The sequence below is a fragment of the Lissotriton vulgaris genome, chromosome 2_2, assembly GCF_964263255.1.
Source record: "Lissotriton vulgaris chromosome 2_2, aLisVul1.2, whole genome shotgun sequence".
Taxonomy (NCBI): domain Eukaryota; kingdom Metazoa; phylum Chordata; class Amphibia; order Caudata; family Salamandridae; genus Lissotriton; species Lissotriton vulgaris.
Window position 1 is genome coordinate 103,103,545 of NC_141688.1, and position 14,795 is coordinate 103,118,339.

The following is a 14,795-nucleotide window of genomic DNA, read 5'->3' on the forward strand; positions in this document are numbered from 1 at the left end:
TGCATCTACTCCAAGGAGTGCCCAGGCGCTTTTTGGTATCCAGAAGGGTTGCACTGAGTAGTTCGCCCCCTCCCCCCCCATCACCACTAGACTCTGAATTAAAGTGTTGTCGATTATTTTTAATATTTTTCTTCATCCAAGATAAATCTCAAATATTCAGGCAGGGGTGGCAGTGCGGGTACACTGGGAAACAAGCTACAGGCCCAGGGTGTCCTAACATGATCTGCACTTGTGTTCCAAAAATACTTACACCTGATCACTATTTTACCTTTAGGTCTTGACCCGGCTGGCCCTTTGTTTGAAGGGATGTCCCCAACTGACCGCTTATCGCCTGATGATGCAAATTTCGTGGATGCCATCCATACCTTCACTCAGCAGCACATGGGTCTGAGTGTGGGGATCAAGCAAGCTGTGGCCCATTATGACTTTTACCCCAATGGGGGGACCTTCCAGCCCGGCTGCAACTTCCTGCACATGTACAACCACATCGCAGAGTATGGAATCGCAGGTAAGAAAGCAGCACTGCGCTTCTTGGCGCCAATTATGGTTAGCAGATGATATTACGCTGAAGAGGTTAGCCGACACCCAAATCACTGTCATTTTGGAACATCATAGGCCCCATTTACAAGCAAGCAATGGTAAATGCATTAGGTTTCGCCTATGTGATTAATAATATTTTTATTTGGTTGTAAATTTCAGCTTGGTGAGCAGTTGCGCAATATAAGTTACTGAAACTTCGTAAAAGTGTTTTGAATTGTTTATTGGGAAAAGCAATATGTACAGTAACATCGTTTTTCACACAATTATGAATTTGCTGCATTTGCCACATAATCTATCAATAGGTGCATAATCTGCAGATTTTAACAAAAAAGGTTTCCAGCTCAAACCGCTCAAAAGTTACAGAACGCACTGCCGTGGGCTTTGGAAAGACGATTAAAAGGAAACAGGTGTCGAGTAGACTTCAATGCAGAGAAGTTAGTTCCAAGAGGTATATGAATGGGGAAATTAATACAATTAAATGTCTTAAAATAAAAACTGGTTATTTACATCACCTATACAGAACTGCAGTTTGTAATGTTAACAAAATGTATGTAACGCATTGCTGCCCTGGACAGCTTGACAAAAATATATATCCTTGCACAAGCTGAATCTTGGAATGTAGCGCAATGGAAAAACAGATAATTATTTGTGTGCCAAGAACGTATTTGTCCATGTATGGCAGACTATACCACACTTTCAATAGTGCCAGAAATGACGTATTTGAAATGAAAGGTACCTTCTAATCTCCTTTACCCGTTGTAACATGACATGCATTATTGATGTGGGTGTATAAAATTATGCACTATAGTGACAATATCCGGCATGTTAGAATTTGGATTGAGACAAGCAAATCGATTTCAGTTGCCAAGATAGGATGAATAGTAGCGTGAAACTAAATTCGGGACTGAGACATTTAACCCTTCTGAAAGCGCCACTTTTAAACACACTTTTTCCTCGCTCTGGGCATGAATTAAGGGCCTGATTAAGATGGCGAACTTAAGTCCGTCCGCCATCTTCTCGGGGATTGGGACTGTCTGCCTTTATGGCGGCGGTCTCACACATGACATTACAATGCGACCACACAGTGGCGGTCGCATTGTGCATGTTTACAATTGCGGCGGGTGTTTGCTGGCTGCATCACCCGCTGCAATGGTAGAAATGCATGTTGGGGCGCACCAGTAGGTGAGGGGGGGAAGCACTGACACAGACACCAAAATAGTGTGATAAAGGCCACTTTATTGGAATCAGGTGCACCTACAACACAACCCACCTGGCCTGTGCCAAACAAAACTACTGCTCACTAAATAACAACTGCCTGACAGCCCCCCACACCCACCCCTAAAGTTAACCCCAACATTGCAACTGAAATACAAAACATCCGCTCAGCAACCTACCCCCCTACCCACCGACTGAATGACCACAGTGACCTCCATGACCTTACCCGCGCCTACCATACAGTCCCAGGCCTCCAGCAAATCCCCCCTATCTCCTTAGGGAAGCGCCACTCGAAAATCGCTTACCACTTTCGACCCCCCCCCTAGGACTCCTGCCTCCTGGGATACCTGAGCACCCCCAACGCCCCATCCAACGCCTCCTTCAACTGGACGATGTACAATTCCATTCCGTACCTTGACAGGTGAACCCCATCCTCCCTGAAAAAATACACTGCGCTGTAGCGCAATTCCGGGTGCTCCATCCTCCCCACCCATCCCTGGCACAAAAGTCCCTCATCTCCCAATTAATCTTCCTCCGTGCCCTGCCTATGGCTCCTGGGCGCTCCGCTCCCCTCCAAACCCGCCTGGGAACAGCCCGCCCATCGCTTCTTGATTTCCCTCAGGTCCCTCTTCATTTGCTTGAGCAACGCCAGCCCCTTACACTGCACCAAATCGTTTTCGCCCAGATGAATCACCACCACATCCGGGCTCACCCCCCCTCTCACCACCGTATTCAACAAGGGCAACAGCTCATGCCAAAGCCTACCCCCTTTTCTCCTCCAGTGACAACGGTATAGCCCTTCATCCAATCCCAAATTGAGTGTCCGATGCCTGTCCCACTTCGCATGTTCTGCCCGCTTGACGAATGAGTGTCCCACAATATACACATTCAAAACAGCCACCTCCGGCCCGCCACAGCACCTGTAAAGACACACTTATCAAAATCGGGAATCACTGTTACAACACCCCATCCGCCTCCCGCAACCTCACATACGTCCGGTAACAATCCGACTTCCACCGTCCCAGCCTCTGTATCTCCTCCTTTCCCCAACCTCTCCGTGCCGCCTCCGTTGCCGCCCCGGTCCGGAAGGAATGCGTCCCGAAAGCCAGCGGGTCCTCACCCATGTACCGTGGGGCGTGCCGCAGAACGCACAATGCCTGAGCCGCCGTCACTCCGTCACCCCCACCTCGACCAAAAACCTCCCCCTCCTTCTCGCCGCGGCTCGCCATCAACCTCCTCCCCCACGCCGCCGGACACACCCCCTCCCGTTCGCCTGGGCCCAGCACCACCCATGTCCCGACCCCCCGTTGGTCCATCTTCGAGAGACGCAAACGCACTGCCACCTCCTGAGCTCGCAACTCCACATCCTCCCTCAACAACCCCCGCCTCCCTCTTGCGCCCAGCACCTCCGACACCCGAAATGCTCCAAAGAACAGCCAGGACATCAGGGTAGAAAACCACACCGCCTCGCCCTCATCCCTGCACACCGCCAGGAGCGCGCCAATGAAGACTCCTTCCAGCAACTCCACCGTGATGGGACGTCGCAGCCGCACCTTTGCACCCCTCTCCCTCGCCCACCCCTCCAGCAGCCGGATCCCCAATTCCCCCGCCGACGGGGAGTAACCCCACCACAACTTTCCCATGAATGCCACCGCCAACAACTTGCCCGCAATTGTCACCCACGACAGCCCTCTATCCATGAGCGCCAACATGAACCTTACCACCTGTTCCTCGCGCAGCCACCGGTCCCCTCGCCTCACCACGCCAGACTACAGGAATTCCTCCCATGCCTGCTAGTGTGCCCTCTACGTCGACACCGCTACTGACGCCTTCACCAGCTGAAAGACCCGGCCTCGCCCACTGACCACAGTTCCTCCGGCACCGGCGTCCTGACCTCCTCCGCCGCCGTGGCTAGCCCATGGAACCTCTCCCACTGTGAACGAGACAAAGCATCCGCAATGTCATTGTCCACTCCTGGAACGTGGCGCGCCTGAAACAGGATGTCATTCTCTAAGCAACGCAAAACAAACACCCTTATCAACTTCAGCACCTGCGGGTCCCGGGCCGACTGTCTGTTCACCACCTGCACGACGGCCATGTTGTCTACCCGAAACAAAACGCGCTTGTGCGCCTGCGCCCCGACCACACCGTGACCGCCACCACCAACGGGAACAACTCCAAAAATGCAATGCTCCGCCCTCCTGCCTGCCATTGCGCCGGCCACTGCTCCGCACACGATTTGCCCTCCCAGTACAGACCAAAACCGCCGCCGCCCGCCGCATCAGAGTACATAGTGACGTCCCACTCCCACTCCCAGTCCTCCGCCGGCGCCATGGGTACTCCATTGAACCGTTCCAGGAACGCCGCCCACATGCGCAGATCCTCCTTCATTCCCGCCGAGAGGCGCACATGGTGATGAGGCAATGTCAAACCGGACAACGCCAAACCCAAACGCCGGCAAAACGTTCGGCCCGCCCGCACCACGCGACAAGCAAAATTCAAATGTCCCAACAGCACCTGCACCTCTCTCACCGTCACCTTCCTTCTTGCCAACATCCCATCCACCAAAACAAGCATCGCTGACCTCTTGTCTTCCGGTAGGCGCGCTTCCATGGCGACCGAGTCAAGCTCAATACTGAGAAAGGACAACACCTTACTGGGACCGCACGTCTTCTCTGGCGCCAGGGGAACCCCAAATTCCCCCATCAACCCAGCCAAACCGTCCAGCTGCCGATGGCAGTCCGCCGCTCCGGGCCGCCCCACCCGGAAAAAGTCATCCAGGTAGTGCGTCACTGACTCCGAGCCTGTGCGCCTGGAAAAAACCCACTGCAGGAATGAACTGAAACGCTCAAATAGCGCGCACGAAATGGAGCACCCCATCGGCAGCGCCTTGTCCACAAATATGAGTCCCTGGAACTGAATCCCCAACAACTGGTGATCCGCCGGGTGGACCGGAAGGAGTCGCAAAGCCGACTTGACGTCGCATTTTGCCATCAGCGCGCCCCTCCCCGCCGCCGAGACGAGCCTCCGCGCCACATCCACCGACGAGTAAGTCACCGACGCCAACTCTGCCGAAATGCCAAGACAAGTGTTGGACCCGCCCATCGTCTGCTGGTACAAATCCGAATCCAGCTCCCCCCATTGCGCTTCTGGGTCCGCCGCCATGCGCGCCCGGAATTCCTCGTCATAGTGTGACCACGCGAACCCGCCATATGTAACCTGCGCTCTCCGCACCACATCCATGTATTTGAAAAGCGCGACGGACCTGTCCTGAAACTTCTCGCAATACACGCTCGCGTATATGAGGAAAGCCGCTGACCAGTTGTCCAGCGTCAGAGGCACCTTTGGGCGCCTAGCTAACTCCTGCTCCTCCTCCTTCGACCCTTCCTTGGACGTCAACTCCCTGTGGAGAAGCTTCAATATGTCAATGTACTCCCCTTTCCAGTTCTTCTCCTTCGTCGCCAACGAAAGGTGCGCCCCAGCGGCTTAGTCAGCCCCATGTACGGTAACTTACGCACCGGCACCACACAACTCTCCTTCCCCCCACCTACAGAATCCTTCCATCCGACCGCCGCCGTCCCGCCACACACGCTTGGCTCGTCGCCACCCGTCGCCGCGACGTCCGTGCCTACTCCAGCGTCCTGCACGTACCGTCCCCGCACCAGCCGCCACCCTTCTTCCCCCTCACCCCCAGTCCCCACCGAAACTTGCACACAGCGCCGCTTGCCGCTCCCCACTCCGTCTCCCGCCTTACCTGGCGTCAAGGTCGGCGTTCTTGCCGGATCCCTCCGCCTAACCAGTGGAGCTGAGGGGGCCGTCACTCTGGGCAAATCTCGCCTTGCCGGCACCTGTAATACACTGCCAACAACATTACTCGCCCCCCTTCCTCCCGAATCTCCCCTTCCTCCTCCGACTCTCCATCAGCCGGCTCCGCACAACCTCGGCCTCCCCTTAGGGGTTCCAGCCGGCTTACACCCGCTCTCTCCAGACACACCCGCATCAAATCCACCAAGTCCACACTCCCTCTCCCGTCCGCCACACTCGCATCACAACCAGAAGTATGTGCATCCATCCTCACTCCCCTACCCCCGGCGGCCGTAATGACTCTTCGGGGAGGGGCCGGCAGAGCCGAATCCCGCCTCCACTTGCTGCGGTCATGAGCCAGGTCCCTCGCTGGAGCTCGGCCGCCCGCACCAGACAGAGCCGGCCGATCCTCTCGGTGGTTTGGAGCCGCATGCTGCTCACCCAAGCGCCTCGCGAACAGCTCCTGCCAAGGAAAAAAGGTGGAGTCCAGCATGCCAGGGTGGAAAAACCCCCCTTGCCCCCCACGCGCCCCCCTCCCCAATCCCAGCAAGGCCCCCCTTCCACCCTGCCGAGTGGCTTTCGCGCCGTGCCAGTAACCCCCCGCCTCCCAGGCCCCAGCCCCCCGGCCCTCCCCATCCCCCGTACCCCAACCTTGGCCCGCCCCCCCACCCCAGACCCCCCCCGCCGCACCCCCGCTTCCCTCCCCATCGCTGCAACTCCCCCCTGGCCCGCCACTTCCCCCCGACCCCCCACTCCCCCCCGCCTCCCCTACACTACCCCAACCGACCCACCCACCCAGCCCCGCCCACCCCTCCCGCTCGCCGCTCCTCTGCCTCCGCATCCCCCCACCAATCCCCCCCGGCCTGCCATTCCCCTATGCCTGGTCCCCCCCACCCATCCCCCACCGCCCCCGCCCCGGCGACGACTGCCCGCTCGGACCCACCATGTCCCCTCCCTCCTCCGATGACGATGAGCTCCAGTCCAGCTCTGTGTCCGCCCCCTCCCCTCCCCTCCACCTCTGTATCCTCAATAAACAGCGGGGAAACCGCCCCCTCGTGTCCGCATCCCCCCATCAGCAGCCCACCCTGCTCTTTGCTCGCGTCCCCGCTCCCCCTCCCGCGTCCCGCCCCCCCCGACATCCACATCACCACCCCCTGCCCCCAGGCCCCCCAACCCACTCCCCCCAATGGCGCCACTACCTGAGCCCCCGCATCTGCCCCATCCCACCATGCCCTCCCAACTCTGCCACTGCCTAGCGGGCTGCCCCTCCTCCCCCACCACCCCCCAGGCCTCTCACCCCTCCCCCCACCCCCTCCACAAATGCCAGCGCTCGCTTCCTCCCTCTCCGCCCGGCCCCCCCAGCACCTCTCCGCGCTTTCGGACGCGGCGCTGCCTCCTCGCGCTGCCCCCTGCCCCTCGCCCCTCCACACCCCCTCCCGCCTCCCAGAGCCGGCCGCGGCGGCTCACACGCAACCACAGCTGCAGCAGTGCCGTTGGCAGCGCGCCGCTGTGGCCTTACCTGGAGGTCGGGCCGCACCATGTCCATGCGGCCCGCCTCGCCCAGCAGCCGCAATGCCTCGGCCACCCTGGGGTCCTCATATGCCGCCATACCACCGAAAACCACCGCACTGGACCGCAACACACCGCGCACGACCAAGCAGGACCCGGGAAAACCAGCCAGAAACGCCCAACCTCCGATTCACAATACCACCAATTCGAGACAACAATTTTGACTATCGGAACCCCGGCTGCTGTGTCACTGCACCACAAACAGTGTGCAGTGACACAAAATGGCGGCTTAAATAAGGGACAAGCCCAAAAGGAGCACAAAGGAGCCCAACCAGCCCAACTTGCCCAGCTATGGCAAGCTGGTCGGCCGCCCCCCCCAAAATCCCCATTGTGCAATTCATTGCACTACGTTTCAGGCACCACTCAGTGCCTGCGACCTGGTGCAGGGAAGAGTAGGGAGGCATATGGTTCCCCCAAGTCCAAATTCCACATGCCCCTGCACATGGGTGGTCCGCAAAGGGCTCCCCAAAGTACATCCCTGCCAGCATTTCAATGGCAGTTGAACCGCCATAGACAGGCTGGCGGGGGTGCTGCATCCAAATCGGGGCGGATGCAGGGTGGGTCTGACAGGCAATCATAACGATTGTCTCTGTCGGACTGGTGGCGAAGAGGCTTTCCGCCCAGCTCAAAGCATTTCGATTGTTTGTACTGAGGTTTCCATAAGGACTCCCGGTGGCAGTCGGTACTTGACAGCACGGCACAATCTTTACTGTCACTCTTCCCTTTCTTATGCTTTACATCACCAGTCAATCAAAATCTACAGTGCTTTATACGCAAGGGTGACTAAGTGTTTTACCCACTGGTACAAGTTGCACTGGGATTATCATAACTAATGGTAACATCTCATCTGCTGCAAGGGACGGAGAACGACCTAATCGCTGAAGAGGCGTAGCTTGGGTGATGGAGGTGGAATGTGACGGGACTGGAGAGCGGTGATGGAGAGTGGCATAATGAATGTGGAGAATGTTGAACCTGGTCGGGGTTGGTAGCAGTGTGCGTAGGTCATGCATATTGGTGGTGGGGAGTGAGTGGCGACGGTGGACACAGATTTTAGGGAAGAGTAGTGGTATTGGAGAACAGTGTTTGTGGAGAACAGTGATGGTAGTGACCTCGACACCAGACACCAGCAACACGCAATTAGGTCCAAGTCATAAAAAGAGATTGGGATAAACTTTTCCAACAACTTTGGTGGGTTAGGCTCACATTGATAATTGAAGAAACAATTCCTTTAACAAACATCTGTTTTTTTATGCACGGGACTCAATAGATACCGCAAGCAATGTATTTGGTCTATTGAAAACCAACGCCTTAAGTCATCAAATAAACGGAATATCGTCTGTAATTATGGCTAGGGTGGAAGCACACCTGGATCATGGGTGTCCATTGAGAGGGGTCAGCTTTGTATGTAGTATAAAGGACATGTGTGCCTTCAATAAGGTTTTAATTTATAACTGTTCTTAATTTGGAAAGTACAAAGACATGTCTGGACTCTAAAACAAGCGCTGTGCATGCAAAAACTAAAAAGAGGGACTAGGGGGGACACTGACCTGGTAAGCATGTCTCCCAGTGGGGCTGTTACTGCCAGTGTTGGAATGGGGAGGAGTGGGGGAGAAAATAAATGAAATTGATTTAAAAAAAAGAAAATAATGAATACAGGCGAGAACAAATGATTCTGTCCTTTAACAGTTGAAGTCCATTCACGTCTACATCAATAGGTTCTCAAAAGCAGCAATTATTTCAAGAGGGTTCTTGATGTGGTCTCTAAAAAGGGCCAGAGGTCTTGAATAGAAACAGACTGTCTGATATTGTCCCGAGGGCCCACTCCTGGCGAAAGGTTTTCAAGAAAGAACTCAATGGAATGAGGAGACAGTTCCTAAGTCTCATGCATGAGTGGAAAAAAAGGGACTCAACTTTTATTACAAGAAGCGTATATAAATGTTCTAACCAGTGCGATACTATGAGATGGATTTTTGGGAGGGCTAGAGGTGTGGAGCGCATGGCTAGTAACCATTCCTTGTAATGCTAAATAATGTCTTAAATTAGGTTTGCAAATGAGCCTTTTTTCTCCACTGCTACCTACATGTGTTGTAACAGCACACCCTTTGGGTGAGAATACAACATAAATTGTCGTAATATGTATTTTTACAGACAAGTCTGCTTATTTTTTATCGCAGCAGACAGCTTGCCAAATTAGCATGCTACTTCGAAGTAGCATTCCACACACTACCATTAAAATCGAGTTGTTGATGTTCATGATTTTCGTAGGTGATTGGATGTAGAAGACTGAGATCAGAGTTTGGGAAGGAACATGTCAACCATTCATCCTGGAAGGATACTGACTCATAGAGATGCGAATAGACAGGTCCCTGCATACCGTACTCTCCAGACCCTCAGAGCTTACCATATCAAATAACTATTTTATTCTCCTTTTAAAACGTGCCCAGCTCCAGTAAGATATAATGGGAAAAATACAAGCACACCGAGTTTTGGAAAGCTCCGTCTAACGTGCCCTTAAAAATTGGCATACATGCAAACGACTGTGGCATTTTAAGATAAACAACTCACAGAGAAAACTATGTTTAAATTAATAATAACACAAGGGGACTCCTATGTAATGGAAGAAATGTGAACCACAGATTAGCAAAAGGAGTTTAAAAGCATAAACGAGTTAGGTTTAATAAAGGAACGCCAATGCTCACTCACACATAGCTTCAGCTGCTTTGTAGACCTGTACAACTGCTGCCTGGGGTCAAGCGCAAGCCTGCCTAATCTAATTTTAACTCATGTTATCATAGGCTGCATTCCTCAAAGCCTTTGATTCATTTCAATAAGCGTGAAAGTGTCAGTGCAACCTACCTACTCAGCAATCCTCGCTCAGAATCACTGTTTGTCTTCCTAGGTTGTCAATAAAGCGCCGGGACACTCTTCTGAGTAGCCGAGCGCTATAAAAGACACAAAATAACATAACATAACATAACCACAGGACCCCTGAGTGTCTCAGTACATTCATCACTGCACCAAGCTAACGCGCACATTTGTACATGTAGACATGCGCGCCAGTCTACGGGAATCCCTCAGCACACTGGGAATCCCGCACCACAAATGCACATGGATGCAAAAGCTTGCTTTGACCCCAGGGGACCTGGAGAGGACACAAAGAAGACTGGAGCTCACAAGGAGAACCCTCCTTGTGCCTCAGGGAAATAGTGGAGTGCACGCTCGATCGGAGTATGAAACTGACCCATGCGCACCGGGTCGGGGCAGCGCCTGAGTCCTTCTGTAATTGGACAGTGCAGCAGAGGCAAAACATTAGTTTGGAAGCAGTTAGCAAGCGGTACTTGCAGAGACAGCACAAGTGCACAAGCGCTGCCTAGACTTGACCTAAAAGAAAGTCCCACAAAGTGGATGAAAACAGTACTTCATCACTGGGAAACTGATAAGAGAAGTACACAGGAACAACAGGTAACAGCATACTGCATACAACCAATAGAAATGGAGGATAAGTAAGAGGCAAGCCCAGGTACCAATGAAAAGCAAAGAAAGCAAGGGATGTAAGCTCCTTTTAAGATATATTTAATACAATGAATTTCACAAGCACAGCGAAAGCTAGAAATGTAAAGGTAGAGGTATACATCTCTCCCTAACTTACCCACTTACCCCCCTGTAAAGCTGGGCCAGGAGCTGTTTCCAAGCATACCTCTGGGAATGTCATCTGACACATTCTCCAGGCTATTATTCCTGGGGAAACAGCCATTACAACGCAACTTTCACAACGCACTACAATTACAACGAAACGTTTACAACGCAGGATCCATTACAATGCATGCCATTACAAAGCATGCCATTGCAACTCAGATGCTATTGCAACGCATGCCATTACAAAGTCAGTATGGGTAAGTATTAAATTTAATTTTAGACCCTACACTATCCAATACTTACCCATACTTACCTTGTAATGGCATGCGTTGTAATAGCATCTGCGTTGTAATGGCATGCGTTGTAATGGCATGCGTTGTAATGTATCCTGCATTGTAAAAGTTTCATTATAATGGTATGCGTTGTGAATGTATGCGTTGTAACATCATACATTCTTATTCCTGTTGTGCATAATCCTGCATAGTATAGCATTTTGCACAAGGGGAATGGCACCTGCTGTACAATACACTTATTCCCTTTTTTAATCTCTGCAGGTAAAATATTGTGAAAAGAGAACTTTCTCTGAACCCTTAGAAAATCTAGGGATGATGAGTTCCCATTCTCATCCTGGAAGAGGAGTTCATTAAGCTCTCATATCTGGGTGGACACCAGTCAGATGGGAGTTTGTAAATGCCTACAAGCATACTCGTTTGTAAACATTCAAACAAAAATACAAGGCAAGTCACATCTCGTAATACCCACATACCACCCCTTTTGTGGGATTTACTACAGTGGATTTCTCCGCACTTTTGGGGGAGAAATCTGCAGTAGTAAATCCTTCTAAACCAGCTCGGGATCCATTTGTGAATTCCTGATAGGTTTAAAAGAGTTTTTTCAGACACAAACTAAAAATGCATGGCTGAAAATACTTTTTTGAATTGGGCCTCCCAAACCCTTGCAGGGCAGCTGCTCATAAGGGCAGAATGAATTTATTTTATTTATTTTATTTTAATGTTTTATAGAGCGTGAACTTGACCCGTGAGGGTATCAAAGCGCTTTGCAGGTTCATAGAGTAATACAAGAAAGACGGTTGTCACATGGGAAAACAATACATCAGAGGGTTATACAGAATCAAGGGTCATATGGTAGGCGGGGAGTCAAAAGGGGAAAGTGCATATGAGGGAGGGGATGAAAGCTGTACATAGGAGCAATTTACAGAATAGAAGGTCATACATTAGGGAGGATGTTACAGGGGTGCTTTATGTTAAGGGACTGAAAAAGAAAAGAAAGCTGTACCACAGTGTACTTTACAGAGTCAAAGATCATACCATAGACAGGATATCACATGGGTGCTAAGTCTCTTAGTGGCTGTGGAGCGGGTTAGCCAAGGAATTTACCCATGAGGAAGGATTTAGACTCTTTTTTGAAGCGTGCCAGGGAGTGGATACTTCTGATGTCAGGCGGGAAGGAGTTCCATATTCTTGGAGCGGTCCCGGTGAAAGCCCGGTTGTAGGTTTTAATTTTCTTAAAACGTGCAGGCCAGAGTAGGAGGGTATTAGCCGATCGTGAGTTTCTGCTTCCTCCGGATATCATAAGCTTCTGTGCTAGATACGCTGGAGAGTTGGAGTGTAAGGCCTTGTGCATTATGCATGCTATCTTGAAGTGAATCCTCGCCTCGAGGGGAAGCCAGTTCAACGCTTTCAGGTGAGGGGTGATGTGATCAAATTTTCTAGAGCCAGTAAGTAGTCTGGCGGTTGTATTGAGGCAGGCTTTTAAGGGTGCCAGAGTGACCTTGGGTAAACCGGAGAGGGTGGAGCAACCATATTCCAGCCGAGAGATAACTAATGATTGGACTGCTAGTTTTAGGTCGGGAGCAGCTAGAAAGGGTTTCAGTTTCCATAGGTAGCTCAGGTGGAATCTGGCAGATTTGGCCATTGAGTTGATGTGGTTTCTCATGTTTAGGTTGTTATCCAAGGTGATACCCAGTGATTTGGAGTCCACAATGGTCGGGGAACAGTTTAGGGCTGTGATAGCTTTGATCCAAGTCTGTCTCTCAGAGTTGCTCCTGGGCGGGGAGATTAGAAGGAACTCAGTTTTATTAGCATTGAGTTTGAGATGGTTTAAAGCGAGCCATCGGACGGTCAGCTACAGGGCCTCATTCAGGGTGAGGATCTCCGCAAGTGATGAGATTTTTATGTAGATCTGAGTATCATCAGCGTACATATGGAAGGAGATATTTGCAGTGCGAAGGATTTCGGCAAGAGGTTCCAAATAGAGAATAAAAAGGGTGGGGGACAATGTTGATCCTTGAGGGACTCCCACCGTGACCACGGAGGAGGAGAGTTCACCATTGATTAGGAATCTCTGAGATCGATTTTGAAGGTAGGAACTAAACCAATCAAGTACAGTGCCATCTAAGCCCATCTTAAGTTTGAGGCGTTCGAGTAGCATCTTGTGGTTGACAGTGTCGAAGGCCGAGGATAGATCAAGAAGGATTAGGAGACATGTTTTGTCTTGGTCCAGGGCTTGAACAGCATCATCGACAATGTGGAGCATGGTGGTTTCAGTGCTATGTCCTGGTCGAAAGCCGGATTGGCAGTCATCGAGTAGGTGGAAATTGCTGATGTGGTGAATTAGCTGTATGTGAACACATTTTTCAATCACTTTTGCCAAGAGGGGAATGTTGGAGATTGGTCTAAAGTTATCTGGGGAGGATGGGTCCAGCAATGGCTTTTTCAGAATGGGGAGAACTTGGCCTGCTTTCAGTGAGATCGAGATTGATCCCTGCCGGAGAGAGGCATTGATTATCGCAGTCCAGCAAGGAATGATGGATTTGGTAATAGTCGCAAGGCAGTTCGAGGAGAGTGGGTCGTTGAAATGGTTGTTCAGGTTTAAGGAGGAAAGGATATTTGCGACAGAGTCTTCATCGTAGGGTGAGAATTGACAAGTGCACTAGATTCTTGGGTGAGGTCTGTGTCTGTAGCAGTGATGGAGGAGGAAGGTGGTCAATGTTGGGTGGGGGGAGTGAGGCAGCTTTGAGTTCGGTACCTAAGGTTAGGATTTTGTTTGCGAAAAATGAGGAGAAATCTTCGGAGGAGATGAGAGACTTGGGGTTTTCTTTCGCTGTTTTGGACAGTTTTGGACAGTTTGTTCGATTGGAGTTTGATCATCTCAAAGAGTTTCCGAGGCCTGTTCTGGGCATTTCCTAGTTCCGCTCTGAAAAACTCTTTTTTTGATTTGAGGATGTATTTGTTGTAAGCATTTCTGGCCTGGCGGAGAAGTTTCATGTGATCTGCCGATGGGTCCAGTCTCCAAATTCTTTCGGCTTGTCAGAGTGATCTTCTCTCGTCGTTGAGGAAGCCGGTGAACCAAGGGTTTCTATCTTTGACTCGAGTCCTTTTTAGTTTAAGAGGGGCTAGGTAAAATGTTCAACATCGAAACAGTGTAGTGATCATTGAGGTCACTGACTGAGGTGATGTGAGGAGGGGGGGAGGTTGAAATTGCAACGGGTCTCAAGTTCAATTAGGTCTTGGTTTTTGGTGTCTCTGACCCAGCTTTGTGGTAGCACTCGTTGAGGAGCCCATGTTTTGAGGGTGCAGGGTAGAAGAAAGGCGATGGCATGGTGGTCAGACCAGTCGCAGGGGTCGGTGGATATGAGTTTGACGGTGTTCTCGTTAGAGATGATCCAGTCGAGAGTAGTCCCTTTCGAGTGGGTAGGGAGTGGACAAGCTTGGGTCAGGGCTAGATTGGTCATGAGATCTTTAATGGTGTTGACATGAGGATCCTTAAGGTTGTTCCAGTGCAGGTTGAAGTCACCAAGGAAGATGTCTTTGGTGTTGGGGGAGTTCTTATCCGTGATAATTTCCATGAGGTAATCAGTCAATTGATTGTTATTGCCTTGGGGGTGGTAAAAAGTGTGCAGGTTGCAAAGGTGGGTGGTGTTGCTCCAGACTGAGAGGGCTAGATATTCGCAGGAATCAGTGGTATCCGTTAAGAGCTCTGAGACGAGGAGGTTAGAACGATAAATGCAA

General features: G+C 51.4%; 1 protein-coding gene across 3 annotated transcripts in view; it reads left to right on the forward strand.

The window, feature by feature from the left end:
- The window catches only part of LIPC (lipase C, hepatic type), a 607,669-nt gene that overhangs the window by 399,263 nt on the left and 193,611 nt on the right, over positions 1-14,795 (forward strand). For all 3 annotated transcript variants that reach the window (XM_086959372.1, XM_086959371.1, XM_086959373.1), the window contains exon 5: positions 275-508. In XM_086959372.1, coding sequence (XP_086815498.1) covers positions 275-508 — 234 coding nt within the window. The remainder of the gene's footprint in view (positions 1-274; positions 509-14,795) is intronic.